General features: G+C 43.6%; 1 protein-coding gene across 2 annotated transcripts in view; it reads right to left on the bottom strand.

The window, feature by feature from the left end:
- Positions 1–2,515: 2,515 nt before the first annotated feature.
- Positions 2,516–18,370, bottom strand: part of PSMD11 (proteasome 26S subunit, non-ATPase 11) — a 28,340-nt gene continuing 12,485 nt past the window's right edge. Inside the window, exons 4-14 of one of the 2 annotated variants that reach the window (XM_027034403.2) lie at positions 16,606–16,677; positions 16,175–16,232; positions 13,581–13,775; positions 8,229–8,373; positions 7,424–7,484; positions 5,740–5,802; positions 4,150–4,275; positions 3,657–3,692; positions 3,349–3,400; positions 2,908–3,050; positions 2,516–2,789 (exon numbers count right to left, since the gene is read on the bottom strand). In XM_027034403.2, the coding sequence (XP_026890204.1) occupies positions 2,908–3,050; positions 3,349–3,400; positions 3,657–3,692; positions 4,150–4,275; positions 5,740–5,802; positions 7,424–7,484; positions 8,229–8,373; positions 13,581–13,775; positions 16,175–16,232; positions 16,606–16,677 (951 nt within the window). In that variant the 3' untranslated portion in view covers positions 2,516–2,789. Of the gene's footprint in view, positions 3,051–3,348; positions 3,401–3,656; positions 3,693–4,149; positions 4,276–5,739; positions 5,803–7,423; positions 7,485–8,228; positions 8,374–13,580; positions 13,776–16,174; positions 16,233–16,605; positions 16,678–18,370 lie in introns of both variants that reach the window. The other variant, XM_053211548.1, reaches the window with a different exon arrangement.

Below are 18,370 nucleotides of genomic sequence, written 5' to 3'. Positions count from 1 at the left end.
CTAGCACTCAGCAGTGTTCCAGAGCCAAGCGCCTCAGCCTCTGCTCCCAACACCAGCGCTGTCTCATTAGCACACAAGAAAGCCTTGGCACTGATGCACGCTGGTGCCAGCAAGGGTCCCTAGATGAGGAAGCCTGGCCCAGGCCAGCCCATGGGCCACCGGACCCTCTCAGCTGTGTCCAGACCCAGCCTCCTGGAGGCCAGGGAGGGAAAGCAGTCCCAGAGGTCTAGAGCAGCACAGTCCAAAACAGTGTAACGTGAGCCACAAAAGCAAGCCACATAGATAAAATTGAGTATTTTCTAGTAGCCACATTAAAAAAACAAGAAAAAAAAAGAAACAGGTGGGTTTTAATAATATATTTTATTTAACCCATGATGCTCAAAATATTTCAACATCTATATTAAAAAGTTGAGCTATTTTACATTTTTTGTTTCATACCAAGTCTTCGAAGTCCGGTTTGTGTTTACACTTGCAACGCATCACACTTCGAATTACCCACATCTCAAAGGCTCGACAGCCACATGAGGCTAGTGGCTACACAGTGGACAGCACAGGTCTAGAGGAGGTCATCAGACCCACAAAGGGAGCAGAGGAAAGGGCTGCTGCCGACTGAGCTCCTCGGGGCTGCCCTAGGCTTGGGAAACCCTCCCTCTTCTCCAGCTCTAGGGCTGACTGGATCCCTTTGGAAGATCTCTTAAAGTCCTTTAGTGAAGCAAAATCCTCCCACAAGTGAAACTACAAAGAGACTATACAAAACTAAAACAGAATGAGAGTGGTTTGGACTGAAGTAAACTGGCGGCCAGAGCGCACACCTCTCTCCTGTCAGCCTCAGAGCCCCTCAGACCACCACTCCCGGGGTCTGAGGGGCTGTGTGAAAAATCATACGGCTTTTCCAAAAGATTCCAACTAGAAGCACAACCACAACTGAATGTCAGGACTCCCCAGGCACTTGCGTGACTTCATATAACCCTCACACCACAATTACCTACCACGGAAGCGGCAGAGGATTACAACCCAAACCGTGTCCTCACTGGACCGTGTTGCCTTGGAAAAATTGGAAGGATACCTGCACACCACTTCCCGCCTCTGACCTCACCGACAACTTTCTTACCCGAAGCCCTCCACTTTACCCTGGGTCCAAAGGTCTCCCGTGAAGCAAATGAGATACCAGAGCTTTGGCCAGTCTAGAAGGCTACACAGAGCTGTGTGGACTTGATCAGAAGCCCTCCAGCACTCAAGAAAGGACACTTTTTGAAAAAAAAAATTGTTTTTATTGGAACTCATCTGAACATCAGATATACCTGGTGTTGGTTAGCAAGAACCGTTTGTACATTTGATATTGATGGTGCCAAAACCAAAACAGTAACTGGACATGACGGGGAGAGATGTTGAGAACAAAAAACCTGATTTTGGAGAGGAAAGTAAAAGCCAGTCAGATTCAGTGAGGATGCAAAACCTGGTACAACAAAATCCTTTTACAAAATATAAATTTATTACGAAAACCTGGAAGGATCATCTGAGAAAGGGAAAGAAAAAGGAGGCCAGCGGGAATGAGGCATGAGGGGAGGAGGAGAGGAGAAGACAAAGAGATGAGAGGAAGAAAATAGAGCTGAGCACGACGGAGGTACAGAAGCTTACCTGCCCAAACGGCATGAAAGCCTTGCTATGTGATCTCATCATAAAACAAAGCATGCGGAAATACAATGCTCTACCTCCCATCCGTTCGATTTCTAAGAGGTAAATAAAGAAGCTCCCTGGGAGGGGGACATGAGGTTGCTCAAAAACCCAACAACGAAGGTTTTAAAAAAACAAAAACGAAAACAAAAACACCAAAAGCCCCACACCCCAAGTCGCATTTCCAATGTTCACTTGTTAAAAAAAGACTAAATCCATCTGACAGCAGGAGGAGGAGGGGGACAGGGAGAGAAGCTGATGGATTTCAGACAGCCTGACTCCCCTGGAGGAAAGGAGGGAGGGAGAGAGACATGTGACGGTCTCCTGGTTGAGAGGAAAAGAGAAGGGACAGAAAAGAGCAGAGAAGGGCAATTAAAACACTGACGTCTAATCTAGTTTACTGTGTTAAAAAGAGCCACATGCTCAGCAGGCCCCCTGAGGGCCCACACTGCTCCCGCGTGGCCCTGGTGGACACTAGCTCCTGGCCGCGTCCCCACTCCTCCACAGGTCGGCGCGAGCTGTGCGGGTGCGGCTGCGGCGGGACCTCCGGCCGGTGTGCTGGAGCCACTGTCGGGGGGAGGACGGGAGACAGGCCACGTGGCAGGGGAAGAACACCGAAACGCCGCATTTCAAATAAAAAAGAAAATAGCAGTCTATACACAGTTGTTTGTTTTGGTTCAGTACAAACAGAATAAAAAGTCGTTGCTTTGATGGTCAGGCAAACACCCAATTCTGAAGAGGAGGAGAGCTGACGCCCAGCAGGTGGATGAGGAGCCCCAGTGGCTGGCGGAGCGCCTGGCTTTGCGGCCCTCTCCCAGGAGGCAGAGAGCACAGCTTTAGGTAGTGTAAGCCTTTTTCCTTTTATTTAGAATAACCTTTTTTTTTTTCTTTTTCTTTTTTTTTTTAAGCAATTTCCCCACTCCCAAGTCGGGCCAGTAAAGATTACATGAAAACTGGCACACCTATTGGCTGGAATACAGATGCACCAAATGAGGATTTAAAAACTTTCCGAGCGAAAAGTAGAACAAAAAGAAAAAAGAATCTCCTAGCATTTTCCCCAAAGGTTTCACTCTCCCGCCACACACACTCTCCAAAGGACCGCTACAGATCCAACTCTGCAAGAGAAGACAGAGCAGTGTCAATCGGGGAAGCTGCGAGGCCACCAGGAGGCTTTCAGTCTCGACAGGCAGAAGACAGCGCTGCCCGGGCCTGGGTCCCGGAGCCAGCACTCACCTATGTCAGTTTCTTGGCTTTGTTGTAGAGGGAATCCACTACTTTACTCATGTTCTGAATTGTTTCCAGAGCAGCTTCATAAGTTTTATCTACTGGGGGTTCATCGAAAATAATCAAGACACCCTCCCCCTGGTCCAAGATCCCTGCAGGAAACACAAGGGCAACCCAGGTAAAAGAACGGATTAGACACAAAAGCACTTGAGAAGCAGCCCACTCCCTAGCTGCCTCCCTTTCTCCAGAAAGGAGGAGAACCAGAAAGCATCTCCATGTTCCATGTGCACATGTCTATTACACATTCTCTTATGGGGATAAGAGGGGCAAGGATCCCAGGGAGCCACCAGGCGAAACAAATGGAACATCTCCTTTCAAGATAAACAAGAGCGTGATGCCTCATCCGCATCCCCACCACCAGCAGCCCCCTCGCCTATATGACTTACTCACCATGAAATTTCTTGTCAAGAATCATCTGTGATAATTTCCTTTCCACGTCGGCCTAAAATCAAAGCACATGATGAAAGGGACTGGTATCCACTAGTCGAAGATCACACGGGCATGAAAGTCTTGTATAAAAGGGCAAATGGATCGAAAACAAAACGGCAACAATGCAACTCGAGCTCTGAGCTCATGGTCTCCTTACCACATGAAGAAGCTTGAGGACCTTCCAACCAGGCCCATCCAGTGTAAATGCCAGCACCTCCATGTGCCCCTCTCCCCGTCCCCACCCCCAAGACAAGCTCAGGACTGCTTACCTTGGAGAGTTTGATGAGGCTAGATATGTGTTCAATCTAAAAGAAAAGGCAGAGAGACAGCGACACCGAGAGTCATGCTTCTGCCTCTAACATGGAGGTAGAGTGGGGGTGGGATTGCTGTGTCTCCTGAAACCTGGCCCAGCGTCTCTCTGGGACGGACTGTCTCTGGTCATGCTTAGGTCTCTCGTGCTCTGTCCGTCTGCCTGCCTCTCATTGCCAGACAACACACACTCCTACCCCACATGCCCCTACAGGAGTATCTACCACAGGCACGGTGACTACAGAAGCAAGGAGGGGGACTGCTCTCAGATTACAAGCAGAGGCCATCTCCCCGGCCTCCACCCCACAGCACCTCCACAAGAAAAGCTCAAGCCTCTAGCCCTCCAGACACAGCCCTGGAAGCAAGTTCCTACTGTGGATAGGTGTGGGAAGGGAGGGAGCTAGAGAGAACGCTTAGCCAGAGAAGAACCAGGGTCCCCCGCAGGGTCCTTACCTGAACTCGGGAAAAAGGCTCAATGACCCGGATCAGATTCTGTTCCAGCAAGTTGTCATACAACTTGGCCAAGTGTGTACTGATGATTGGGTCATCCCGGAGCTCTGCCCGGTAATCTGTCAGGGCCTGCCAAGAGAGCCGGTCACAGAGATTGGCACACAGAAGCACCTGAAAGGCACACTACTCCTAGCTTCCTAAGTCGTCTGCTGGACTTTGTAAATCCATGGTTGACTGAAGTTATGGAGGATCTGAGATGAAAGACCAGTTATGACAGAAAGTAGAAGAAAAGAAACATCAAGAACTAAAAGACGGAGCCCCTTCTCGGCACCATCTTTCCATAGGAAAGTCTCACGTTGACAGCTCAAACCACGTAAGCCCCAAGAACAGCTCAGCTTGAAAGCCAAATCAACTATACAAGCAGTTCTCAAGATGTATCCACAGGGTGAATAGGGTCTCCGTGAAAAAAAAGGAAAAAAGTTTTTTGAGGTAAATAACGGGAAATGCATTCCACAACTGGCTCGTGGAGTTTTACAAGAACATCAGCATACAGTTCTGCAGTTAACAGAAACCAAAGCATCTAATTTTGTTTAGCCCTAGGGTTTCCCAGACCCTTTTCCCAAGGAACACCTACTAACAGAAGTGTCCCATCAAACATCCCAAACTTTAAAATAAAATGATCTATTTTGTTTATTCATGAATGTAATTTATCTACCCTGAGAAATGGTCTCAATATCCAGCCTCATGCCAGCTGTGCTATAAGGTGTTAAGCAAGCAAATCATGACAAGTAAGGAAGTGAATGAAACCAGCAAGAAAGCTCTGCAAAGATGATGAATCTTGGGGGACACCCACAGCCAAATGGTCTAGCCTCTGTCCACACTACGTTTTTCTTCCTAGATCTAGGTTTGTTTTTATTAGGTTGGTCAATATACTCAGACTAAGAGAAGAGAGGCTCAGAAGAGAACAGATAAGTCTCACACTACTGCTCAGGCAAGTTCTCCCTTTTCAAACCTTCACTAACAATGAGTGGAAGGCAGAGGAGACAAAGCCTGAAGAGTGAACTGAGGAAGTGTGTTGCAGTCCACTAGCATACATCAAGACTTCTCCTTTGCCGACAGACGAGAAGCAGAGCTGACATTTCTGGAGCTGAAGGAAACCCTGAGACCGTGGAATGTGGAACAAGTGCCAAGCCTGGCATCGAACCCTGACATGTGAGCTGTGGAGCTTCGGGCCTTCTCGCTGAACCCCAGCTCCCTCAACTATAAAATGCAGGTAAGAGGTTGTTGTGAAAAATTAAGTAGAAAAGGATGACAGAAACAAATGTTTGAAACTGAAAATTACTATATATAAATGAGGTATTACAACTCAACAAGTTTCATTGTACAAAAGTGCTCAACTCTTTCCAGGTTTTGATACTGTACTATAATTAAGATGTAACCATTGGGGAAACTAGGTGAATGGTACATGGGATCACTGTGTACTATCTTTGAATCTTCTTGTGAAACTATTATTTACAAACAAAAAGGTTTTTTTAAGTATGTAAATGCCCCTCTCCTCCACCCAATTCCCTACCAACCCGATACCATGCTTACCTTTTCAAAATCTGCCAGTGATCTGTTCTTGCTAGCCTGAGCCACACATTTTAATGCTTCTGTCTAAGAGTAAAGAGAAAAGCAGTGAAAGTGATCTATTCTGCACTCAGACCTCATCCACTAAATGTCATAAGCAGTACGCTATGTCCACACAACTTTTGGATGCAAGGAAGAACCTGCCCCACCATTGTTTTTCAGACCAGAGAACTATGATCTCTTTACCCCTCCTCCAAGGCTCTTTATGCCCAAGCCCCCAGACTCTTTTTGCCCTTAGACCTGATCATACCTGTGCTTCATCAACTCTCATTCTCCCAGGTTTGGTACAGAGCACGAGCCAAGGTCTATTTTCATTAGGGCTGAGACACCAGAATTCTACATATTACACTCAATGTTAAAATGCCACAGAGGGATGAAGGTACAATCAGTGGCTGAGAGCAACTTCTAACCTGGTTAATAAAAGGCACTTCACCAAGCTATCAAGTCTCCACTCAGCAAGACATCTACAATCTTTCTGGGAGACTGTTCTGACTCCTGTTTGAAAGTGGTCATCAAGGTACAAAGGACCAGAAGGACCTCCTCTCGTACCAGCCTATGCACTTACATAAGGACGCTATGTGTTACACAGCAGACTTTGAAATGGTGCAAAACTAATCATTAGTCTGTCTCAGCATTTATGCCAGACAGAACAGATGTCACAATTAGAAACGCCTGGAAATGAGAGCCAGATAACCCAAGTTCAAAGTCTGGCTCTACCATTTACTACTTACCTGACCCTGTCCTGGACACTTGAGACCTCTCTTAGCCCATTTCCTGAACTCTAGTTCCATACAGGCAATGAGTCCTTCAATGTAGTAATAACGACTATTCCTGTGGTCAAAACTACGAGGGGATCTGAAACTTTTTTGGATGAAAAGCCATTTAGGACCACTTGTAGAGAAGGACAGTTTCTTCCATCTGTTAGGGCCATTCCTCCAAGGACATAATAAGATTGTTAATGGGTCTATTGTTCAGAGACAACTGCATTTGAAATCCAGAAAGATTACTTTTACTTGACTAGTGATAATCAAGCAAAGTACAAAGAAGGGATGGTCCAGACTTCTGAGACCACCTTTACACAGGTCATACTCATACCTACTCAGGCACAAAAGGGGCTCCTCCTGACTATCAAAGGCCTCTTGCACCACACACACTGAGGACATGAATTGGAAAGGTACTGAGCAACACTTGGATGAGCCATCAAAACCTAGTTTCTGCACCAAGCACTTCAACCTCCCTAAAGCACATGTGCACCAGACCTTGCCAGGCTCCAGATTCTTGGAGAACCCAAGATTTCATAGTCTGCACATATTAAGTTAACAAATCAGGCTCAAGATAGATAAAATTTTTGGTCAAAGCAAAATGCAACCTAACTTGTGCAAATGCTATGGTTCAGTTCTTATAACTCCCTCAAACCACCTGATGTCCGTAAGAGCACCAAGCACAGACTCTCCAGGCCGAGAATTTAACAGTACAGGAAACACACTGCATGGCCTTAAGGGAAAGGGATGGCAGGGGGCGAGGGGGATCACATGGAGAATATAGAATGGAGACCTGAAGAGCACTGGTCTCACTGTGCATCATGACTGACAATGTGCTGGCCTCAGAGTGAGTAGAGGATCAGAACTGCAGTCAAAGTATTCCCTACCTGCCTCCCTGCATACCGAAGCGCAAGTTTCCCGCTCACCAAAGCCTGGACATCTTCTGGGCTAGAAAAAAAAAGACAAACTTGGTCAACTGCTCCAGGATGTTAGGCTTCTAAGTATAGGTTGAGGCAAATTTGTCTCAGAATTCCACGGAGAAGACCGCCCATAGAGGTTAACAGTCCCCACACCCAAACCCACAGGCCCCTCACCTCACAGAAGGCAGGCTTTCTTCACTCTCTGCCTAAGCCCAGCACTTGAGAGCAGAAAAACTCCAGCATTAAAAAGAAAGCAGCACTGAACGTCCCAAAAGTCGTAGACCCAACAGACAGAATAATGTCGGTCAATATCTCATTACTCCCAAAGGAATGTTGATAAATTCTGTAGAATTCCTTATGAAAAGATCTGTCATACTTGCTGTTGTCCCCTTTCTCAAACCTCTCCCTAACCTCTTCCTTAACCCACCCCCATTCTGGGTGGCCCCCCTGGCCAGTGCTGGACTGTAAGCTAATTTCCAGGCCCACTGTCTGGTGCTCAGCAACTCTCTGGTCATAATAATTGCAGGATGATGAGAACACTCTAAGAGAGTCTGGAAAGGAGATTTCTAAAATCTGTCTCCCTGATTCTCAAAGACTAGCAAGGAAATGTGCTCTGGAACACCTTCAATCCCCCCATTCTATGTCAACCAGCCCCAGAGGTGGCCACTTCTGCTTCTGTAACCAGCCCAACTCCCTGTGCAAGCCATCTGTATGGCCAAAAACTGAGGTGAAGAACTTGAGTTCTCATACCCCCAAGTTAATGTGTACCTACGTGTTGAGCATAATTTTGCACAGCAACATGTACTTCAGAGATGTGATGGCCTTGGGGCTATCGATGGAATCATAACCCTCAAATGCCTCATAGAAATATGAGTATGCAGTTTTCCAATCCTTCTCCTCTGCTGCATGGATAATACCTGGGCATTAAAAAGAAAGGAGTAAGAACCATATGAAATAATAGAACCATCAAAGATCAGAGCTGGGAAGGGCCTCAGAAATCTATCCCAACCCCATCTACTTAGTGATGAGGTCAGGAAGGGATAAAGGGCCTGCCCTAAAGTCAATGCCAGCTAGTGGCAGAGCTGGGATTAGACCTAGTTCTTTAGTCACCAAGTTCAATGTCATCTTGACAATATAAATTCCAAAGGAGTTAGAGACCCTACTCAAAGGGGATCCTAAAAACCTTTAAAAAGCAGGGGCAGGCGGGGAACGCTAACATCCTTCCCCAGGCTTCCCATCACCACCATGGTTCTGCTATCTTCTGAAGCCACTAGAAAAGGCCACGTTTAGCCTCCAGGACATCACCCTCATAGGTCAGGAAGTTCAACCAAATATCCTGGACTGCCTGAATGACTTGTTTTGGTAACATGTCTTTAAGACAGCTTGCCTAAGCTTGACATTTTTATATGTAAGCTGCTCTCATAAGAAAAAAGAAATCCAATCTCTTATACTCTCATTTCAGATACTTGTCATTTACAGGTGTGCTTTTGCCTAGATGCAATCAATATATAGACTTCATATAATGCTAGACATATGAACTTAATTTAACTGGACACAGTTAAGCAGTACTTCCTTCGGCTGATAGACTACAGTTTAAATAATTCTCTATCATTTAGAAGTTGGAAGGGCACCTGGATGGCTCAGTCAGTTAAGTGTCCGACTTTAGCTCAGGTTGTGACCTCATGGTTTGTGGGTTCATCGGGCTCTGCACTGACAAGCTCAGAGCCTGCAGTCTGCTTTGGATTCTATGTCTCCCTCTCTCTCTGCCCCTCCCCTGCCAGTGCTCTCTTTCTTTCAAAAATAAAAAATAAACCTGAAAAAAAAAAAAAAAGCTGGGTTGTTCCCAACAAGGCTAACTTTGATTGAACTTGCTATTACTTGCAACCTACACTATCACTTGGGATAACATGAAATTTAGTTTGTTCTAGCTTGGGAGGCATCTAAGCCCTCAGAGTCTGTATTAGTTCTAACTCCACTTCAGCCTTTATGAGGTTACAGACCTCAGCCCCATTTGTTTATTACCACAGTGCTTCCCAACATTCTTAACATCAAGACACAGAGAAAGTATTCAGCACCTTGAAATAAAAGGATAAAACTACTTACACGTGACCCAAGGGAACAATGTTTCAGCATATTTTATTTATTTGTTTGTTTATTTACTTATTTATTTATTTGAGAGAGGGTGCAAGTGAGCTAGGGGCAGAAAGGGAGAGAGAGAATCCCACAAGGGGGAGGGAGAGGGAGGGAGGGAGGGAGGGAGAGGTGGGTAGAGATGGAGATTGAGATTGAGAGAGAGAGAGAGAAGTGGGGATCACCCAAGGCAGGGCTCGAGCTCACCCAATGTGGGGCCCGAACTCATGAACTGTGAGATCATGACCTGAGCCAAAGCCAGATGTTTAACTGACTGAGCTACCCAGGTGTCCCGTGTTTCAGCACATTTTAAACCTACCTATCATATACTTGCATGCCTGTACACCATCTGGGAACTTGTGACTTAATAACCATTTACTGAGTGTATGTGCCACACCCCAGTACTTTTAAAATACTCTACCCAAGAAACCTCTCATTTTGAGGCTAAAGGAATCACCCTTCTTCTCTACTGTTCTTAACTAAAGAGAGCTGGAGAAAATCCACCCTTCTCTGTAGCCAAGGAGAGCGCCCTCAAGAATGTCCAACAAACTATTAACACTGCTAAACTAGATTAGACAAATCCCCATTTCCCACACCTCCTGGTCCTGAGCTAGAAGAGAACAGACCAGACCCACAGTAAGACTAGTTTAAAAAAAGAAAAAGAAAAAGAAAAAGAAAAGGTAAAATAAGGGCCAAGAACTGGTATACTGCTTTCCCAAATACAGTAATAAATAGGGCCCACATTAGGACTCCAAGCAACATGGCTATTATAGGTTTATCTATTTATTTATTTAAAGAGAACATTTTTTGAGAGAGAGAAAGTACGCACGTGAGCATGGAGGGGGGGCAGGCAGAGCGAGAGAGGGAGGGAGGGAGAGGGAGGGAGGGAGGGAGAGGGAGGGAGGAAGAGAGAGAAGGAGGGAGAAGGAGAGAGGGAGGGAGGGAGGGAGGGAGGGAGGGAGGGAGGAGGCGAGAGACACAGAGAGAGAGAGAATGAATGAATGAATGAATGAACCGTAAGCAGGCTCCACACCCAGCAAAGAGCCTGACTTGGGGCTCAACCTCACAACCATGAGATCACGACCTGAGCCGAAATCAAGAATTGGTCCTTTAACCGACTGAGCCACCCAGATCCCCCAGGAGGTTTATTATTTAAAAAACAAAACGGGGCACCTGGGTGGCTCAGTCAGTTGAGTGTCTGACTTCAGCTCAGGTCATGATCTCACAGTTTTGTGAGATCGAGCCCCGCCTCCAGTGCTGACAGCTCAGAGCGTGGAACCTGCCTCAGATTCTGTGTCTCCTCCTCTCTCTGCCCCTCCCCTCTCAATAATAAATAAACGTTAAAAAACAATTTTTTTAAAAAACAAAACAACACAGCAACAAAAAAACTGAGACTGTCACTCATTCAACACAAATATTAATGCCTACTATGTGCCAGGAACTGATATAATTACTACAGAGAAAATATGAAGAAAAGGCCCTCATGAAGCTCACAGTCACACAGTGGGAAAGATGGTCACCAAAACAGAAACAAGACTAGCACCATGCACAAAAGAATAGAACTTTGATAGGGAAGTCCAAAAGAAAAGAAAGCACAACTGGATATGGAAGGGTGCACAGGAGTCTGCCAAGGGGATAGATGAGAAGGGGGAATTTCCAGGCAAAGAAGACAAAATACACAAAGGCACAAAAGTAGGAACACATGAAGTTATCTGGTAACTGATGAAAAGATGCTTTCCTTTAGCTTGCCATGTTAAAGTAAAATGTAGCCTGGGAATAATAGGAAACCACTGGAGAATTTCAAATAAAGGAGTTACATGATCAGATTTGTGTTTGAGAAAAATGACTTTGGGGTCAGTAGTGGATTGGGAGAAGTAATCAGCAACGGTTACATCAGCAAAACATTGCTCCAATGCCCCAGACCTTTATTAGCACAGTGACTGTAGGATGGGGAAGGAGGAGGCAGGTTTGGAGACAAACTAAACCTGATCTAGCAACTGACTAGATATGAAGGGTGAAGAGAAAAAGGAGTCAAAATTAACCCAAAGACAGTAGCTTGAGAAACATTAAACCAATAATGATACTACTCACTTGAACAGGACAAAAAGGTTGAGAGAGGAGTTAGATAATAATTTTGCTTTTTGACATGTTGAGACTGAGACGCCTGAGACATTTAGGTATGTATGTCCATTATGCAGCTGGAAATCTGGACCTGGAATTTAGGAGAGAGGGAAGCTACTGAAGGTCTAGGTGAAGAGACCACTGGTGGCATGCAGCAGCGAAAGCCACAGGTGAGTATGAGATTTGAGACAGGAAACAGAACAGGAAGAGAAAGAAGCTAAGAAACACATTGAGAAACACCCACACTTAAAAGTCAGTCACAAGGAAGAGGAAACAGCAAAGTGTGACCAAAGAGAGTCAGTCAAGGGAGGAGAACCAAGAAGACACTGATGTCAAAGAAGACTAGAGTGTTCAATAGGGTCAACTTCCCCCCCAAAAGGAGAGGTTATAAGGAAGTTATTGACTTCTTTCAAGGAGTCAGTAAAGGAAGGATACTTTTTCAGCTTTTTCAAGAAACTTGACAGAAAAAAAGACAGCAATTTAGAAAGGAGAAAGGCCTATGCTTTTGTAGCTGGGGCAGTTCAAGGACTAACAGGAAGATCCAAGGGGAGAAGAAAGACTGAAGACTCAGAATGAACAGAAGGACAGGTAAAAGAATCAGTGACAGAAATTCTGGAGAGGAATGAGAAGAGGGTTCATGTACACAGGGCCTCCATTTCCTCTGAGAAATCAGATGCAAATTCATCTCTTGCCCATGAAGGAGGGCATAAGGAAAGAGGAGCAGCTTAAAGCAAGTGCCAATACTGGTGAAAGCTAGGTGCTGTGGTAAGAGCTCACGTTCATCATCCCATTTAATCCTCACCACGATCCTATGAGAAGGTACGACTATTATCACCATTTTACAGATGAGCTACAGATAAATAACTTGCCCAAAGCCACACAGCTAGAAACTGACAGAACCCCAATTTCAACCTAGGAAAGGTAGTTTGTAGAGCCTCTGCTCTTAACCTCTGAATGATAAAACATATCATGTGATATTCACAATACCTGATAAGCAAGTAGGACAGGTATTCTTTCACTTATACAATTATAAACAAAGACTGCAGAGGTAACACCAGGACTTCAAACTAGTAGTCTTTTTTTTTTTTTTTTACTGCTTATTTATTTTGAGAGGGGGGATGGGAGGAGTATGTACAGGGGGAGAGAGAGAGAATCCCAAGCAGGCCCTACACTGTCAGCAAAGAGCCCAACTCAGGGGTTCAAACTCACGAACCGTGAGATCATGACCTGAGCTGAAATCAAGAGTCAGATGGTTAACCAACTGAGCCACCCAGGCGCCCCTAAACTAGTCTTCTGCCTCCAATTCCAGTGCTCTTTCAATAATGATGATAAACTAGAATAAAAGCTGCTAGCTACAAGAAAAAGCATTCTCCTGCCAATCCATGGCCTCTTAGCCCCAATATTCACACACTCCATCAGAAAGGTATCCACTACACTCAACTGCAATTGGGGGTAGTAGGGGAGGCATTCCTTTAGCCCTGATCTGAGGCCCTATGGAGAAGTCCAACATGCTTTACCAAGGTCTCCAAGTGACAAGAGACTTGGGTTAGTCTAATTCTGAAGAGAAGTGCTACCACCCTAAATGGGTGACTAAGGTGGAAGTTAAGGGAGCTTTTTAAACTTGTGAGACCATTCTAGGCTCTTGGCTATAACCATCATGTCGCCTGGACCACCACAGATAACCATGTTCTTAATATATTTTAGGCAGTTAACAGCAAGTTAATAGGAGGGAATGTATCCTTCTAATTGGTTTCTCTGAGAAGCGTGAGTAGAATCAGCCAATTACATTCTCCATCCCCATGCCCCCCATTCCTCCCCACTGTAAGATAAGATGAACTTTAAGAAAACATGCCATGAGTAGCTAGGGTGTTACCTGATTGCATATCCAATGTGGCCTGCAATTTAGGGGGGCAGTAGATAGCATTTGCTGTAGTTCGAGCAGAGGTTAAGGCAGCTCGGGCTTTCGGCAGGTTGCTCAGGGCATGGTATGTTTTGCTTTCTAAAAGCTGTACTTCCACCAAAAGGGCTTTGTCATCCATCTTTTTCAACTCCCGCAGCAGCTGAGAACCTGGAGCAGGAAAAAATATATACCCCTTTGTTAGCCATAATCTTAATACCTTAATACTGTAACGTCTCACTCTCCCACCCTCATAAGAACACTCAGGATAAAGAAACTGGCCTGAACTCAGAAAGGTAGTCTATTTGCAAGAATTAATTTTTTTTTACTTATGTGCTATTTTCTCTTCCAAAAGAGAAACACAGACCTCTTTGAAGTTTTCTACATACTAAAGACAACATTAGGGCCAAAAATCCTATAAGCTTACTCAGAAGATCTGAATACAGTGAGACTCTCCACCCAGAACATGCTGAAACTAGTTATTCAGTTCAGACAGCCACCTGGTCTCATTCTCTTCCTGTCTAGCAATCATAATACTACATAAGAAACGCCAGGCACTAAGATTGGAGGGGGAAGGAAAGAGTTCTGGATATGCCACTGTTCTCCAAATACATCTTCTTCTCATCTCAGATGAGAAAATCAAATCCAAATAGACTTGCATCATATATACAAATTAACTCAAAATAAATCAAAGACCTGAACATAAGAGTTAAACCCATAAAACACAGGAGTAAATCTTTGTGATCTGGGATTAGGCAATGATTTCTTAGGTATGATACCGAAAGTGTAAGCAACAAAAGAAAAAACAAATGGGACTTTAAATTAAAATGTGCTTCAGGGGCGCGCCTAGGTGGCTCAGTCAGTTAAGCATCCAACGTCGGCTCAGGTCATGATCTCACAGCTGGTGAGTTTGAGCCCTACGTTGGGCTCTGCTGACAACTCAAGAGCCTGGAGCTGCTTCAGATTCTGTCTCTTTCTCTGCCCCTCCCCCGCTCACGTACTGTCTGGCTCTCTAATACAAATAAACATCTAAAAACAAATTTTTTTTAATGTGCTTCAAAGGACACTATTCAAGAAAGTAAAAAAGCAACCCATAAAATAGGGGGGAAAATTTTGCAAACCACGTATCTGGTAAGGGACCTGTATCTAGAGTGAACAATAAAATGACAACCAACCCAATTAAAAAACAAGCAAAGGATTGAATAAACATTTCTCCAAAGACATACAAATGGCCAATAAGTACATGAAAAGATTCTCAACATCATTAGTCATCAGGGAAATGCAAATCAAAACCACAATGAGATACCACTTGCACCCCCCACGAAGATAGCTAAAATAAAAAAGACAATAAACAAATAAAACGTGGCATAACCACACAATGGATATTCAGCAATAAAAACGAATAAAGTACTGATATATGCTACAGCATGGACGAACCTTGAAAATATGCCAAGTGAAAGACCATATACTACAAGATTCTATTTATAAGAAATGTCCAGAACAGGAATATCCATAGGGGCACAAAGTAGATTCATGCTTGCCTGGTGGGGGGTGGGGAACAATGGGAAGTGATAACTAATGGGTACATGGGTACAAGGTTTCTTTCTGGGGTGATGAAAATGTTCTGAAATCAGATTGTGGAATGATTGGACAACTGTGAATATACTGTATTCGTGTAAATTCAGTGGTAAAAAAAAACAATGAATTGTACACTTTTAAAAGGGTGAATTTGGGGACACCTGGGTGGCTCAGTTGGTTAAGTGTCTGACTCTGGATTTCGACTCAGGTCACGACCTCACAGTTCGCGAGATCAAGCCCCATGTCAGTATATTCATATTCTCTCTCCCTTCCTCGCTCTCTCTCTCTCTCTCTCCCCCTCCCCGCCCCTCCCCTGCTCACGCATATGTGCGCTCTCTCTCAAAATAAACTTTATTAAATAAATAAAAGGGTGAATTTTATGGTCTATGAATTACATCTCAATAAAACTGTTGTTTTTTTAATGCTACTATTTGAATCATATGAAATCCCATTTTGCTGGATAAAAACTTAATACTGGCAATTTTTTCAACTTTAATAGAGAACCATAATCTTTCATCTGGGGAAAATAGTCCAGATCTACCCACTAATTTAAAAAAAAGAAAAAAGAAAAAAAAGAAAGAAAGAAAAAAAAAAAAGCAGCAGGCAAAGACTCCAGGGTGTTTAAAGGCCACACAGGGAAAGCCTTTAGTCGGACCACTCTAGCTGCCATATACATTTGCACCAGTTAACTTCTTGGGCTTTAAAAGAGATTTTAAATATAATTATAAACAAGTATAGTAAATGTAATAGTCAAACACTTGCAGTTTGATCCTTTTGGTTTCTAAATCTGACAGACTAACTCTGGGTAGTTATTCACAACTTCCAAATGGCATTTTTCCATGACAGGTTCAGTAAATGTAAGCCACTTTAAATCCTTCTTAGAAGTAAACAGAACATAAGTTGTTAGTATGTAACTAGTAAGAGTGGCCAGGTTCAGAATACATTTATTTAGCCAGCTAGGATGCCTTATTACTTTCTACCAGCTTACTTACCCAAATGCAATGCTTCCTGGTACCTCTTGGTATCAAAGTACAAAGACACCAGTCTTGCCTAGGAAAGAGAAAAGGCATTGACTGACAGAAAGAAAGAAAAAGGCCAAAGAAAGAAATCAAAGATTGACAGTCACAGAACTGTTACTGTTGAATACACAAGTCCTGGAGAGAGCACCAAATCCAGCCCATTATCTCCTACCATGGCCAGTGATTGTTAACTTTACTGTGCTACTGCTTACTCTTCTGAGCCAAACAGCAGGTCTATCTCAAAACTGCCACCAGAGTATTCTCCTGAGTGGGATTACTATCAATAACCTTTGGCTGCCTGGATAATACAAAATTACTGAAAATACTTTTGATCAGAATGGTGTTAATTACATTCATAGTCTAATACCCAAAGACCTGAAATCAGTACTAGTGTAGGCACATACCTCCAAAGCTTGGCGTAAGAAAGTTCTTTTCTCTGATTTGGCCCATTCGATGCACTCTAAACACAACTCGACCTGCAATGAAGAGACAGTACGTGCAACATTATGTCCTCACATTCTTCCCACAGACCTTGCTTTGGAGAACAACTTTAACTCCCTCCTTATATATTACCCATGTTGCTCTGTTTAATGTCACAGGGGACATGCCTTGATCCACAGTATCTCAAAGTGTAATGGTTATATCATAATGGAGAATCAACTTGGTTTTTTACACACCAAGTATTTTTGTGCTTAGATTGTGTTCTTTTGGAAAAGAGCTTCCTTTTTAAGATTCCTCTCCTACCTTCCCAAAAGGAACCCAGAACTTCCAACATATATAGCCCTGGAATATAGATTTCTACAATGGATGAGAAATCTTTAAAGCAGAAACTTCTGCAAATAGTAACAGTAATGTGTTAATACGAACCCACTGGTAATAAAGGGGAGAAATTCTCAGACTAAGCACAAATGCCTTGTTCCTAACACTTGCTTATATGACTCTAAAGGCCCTTTCCAATACTAAGAAGTGCAACCAACCGATTCATCATCACAATACAATACACTTAGCACATACTAAACGGAGTAAAAAAAAAAAAAAAAAAAAAAAAAAACCTAGAATTAGCCTAGCACTTAAAAGGACTTTAAAGCTTTATTTAATGGTATGCTTTGGGAGCACATGGCTGGCTCAGTCAGCAGAACACGTGACTCCTGATCTCAGAGCCGTGAGTTTGAGTCTCATAATGGGTACAGAGCCTGCTTTTAAAAAAATGAATAAAAATAAAGGTGCTTTGAACCCCCAGTTCTATCTGCCACCCAAACAGTGATATAACATGCAAAGTAACTGATTTAAAGGAGTGTTGTCACTAGATGGTCTACATGCCATCAGGCATCTGTGACATCTTAGCTTTGAGAAAGTACATATTAACTACTTATATCACTTATATACATATTAAGATCTTATATCACTTCCGTTGAGTCAAGTTTTGTTATTAAGATTCCTAATGAAAGCATAAGATAAAAAGAAACTGAACTTTCTAGAGAACTAATTGCTAATACAACAAGTCTTTAAATCCAAAGTTCTCTTAAGAGGTGTGTAAGGAAGGAAAAGGAAAGGAACATAATCCAGATTGACAGATCATCTGCCTTTAGATCCTAAGTTCCAAGCTCAGTGAAGAAACAGATGACATTACATGGTATTTAGCGGACTCACCACCATAAGAGTCACTGGAACCTTTACAATTCACTGAGGCCCCCTGGTGGCTACTTAATCTCCAGCACTAAATTCAACCGACCTAATAAAAATTCTACAAAAACTAAAATAAAAGCAAGCCAACCACAATTTCAGTGTTCAGCATTATGTTCTGAAAAGCCAACCTCAAAGTCAGATCAGTTCATAATGTGAATGGAACTGAAAATACTTTGCTGAATGTGTTTAACAATGAAAATACAAGAGTCCTTAGTTCTGTAAGTCTTGGGAGGGCTAAGAAATGCTTACCATGCCAGTTTTACACAGGGAGCTTTTTCAGAGAATACAAAAATGGACGCCGAGGCTCCTGATTCAGTAGTCTCGAACAGAACCTGGCCACTTGGATGTAGACCTCTAGTTAAGAAACAATGAATTCTACTCCAGCATCTCACCTGTCCCCATTTCCCTGACAGTCCAGATGTCAAGTGACTCGCTCAAGGTCACGTAACAGCTACTGGGATCAGAACTTGACCCTATCTCCAG

This window comes from Acinonyx jubatus, chromosome E1 (genome assembly GCF_027475565.1).
Source record: "Acinonyx jubatus isolate Ajub_Pintada_27869175 chromosome E1, VMU_Ajub_asm_v1.0, whole genome shotgun sequence".
NCBI lineage: Eukaryota > Metazoa > Chordata > Mammalia > Carnivora > Felidae > Acinonyx > Acinonyx jubatus.
Note: the sequence above shows the minus strand (reverse complement) of the source record. Positions and strands in the feature narration are given on the sequence as shown.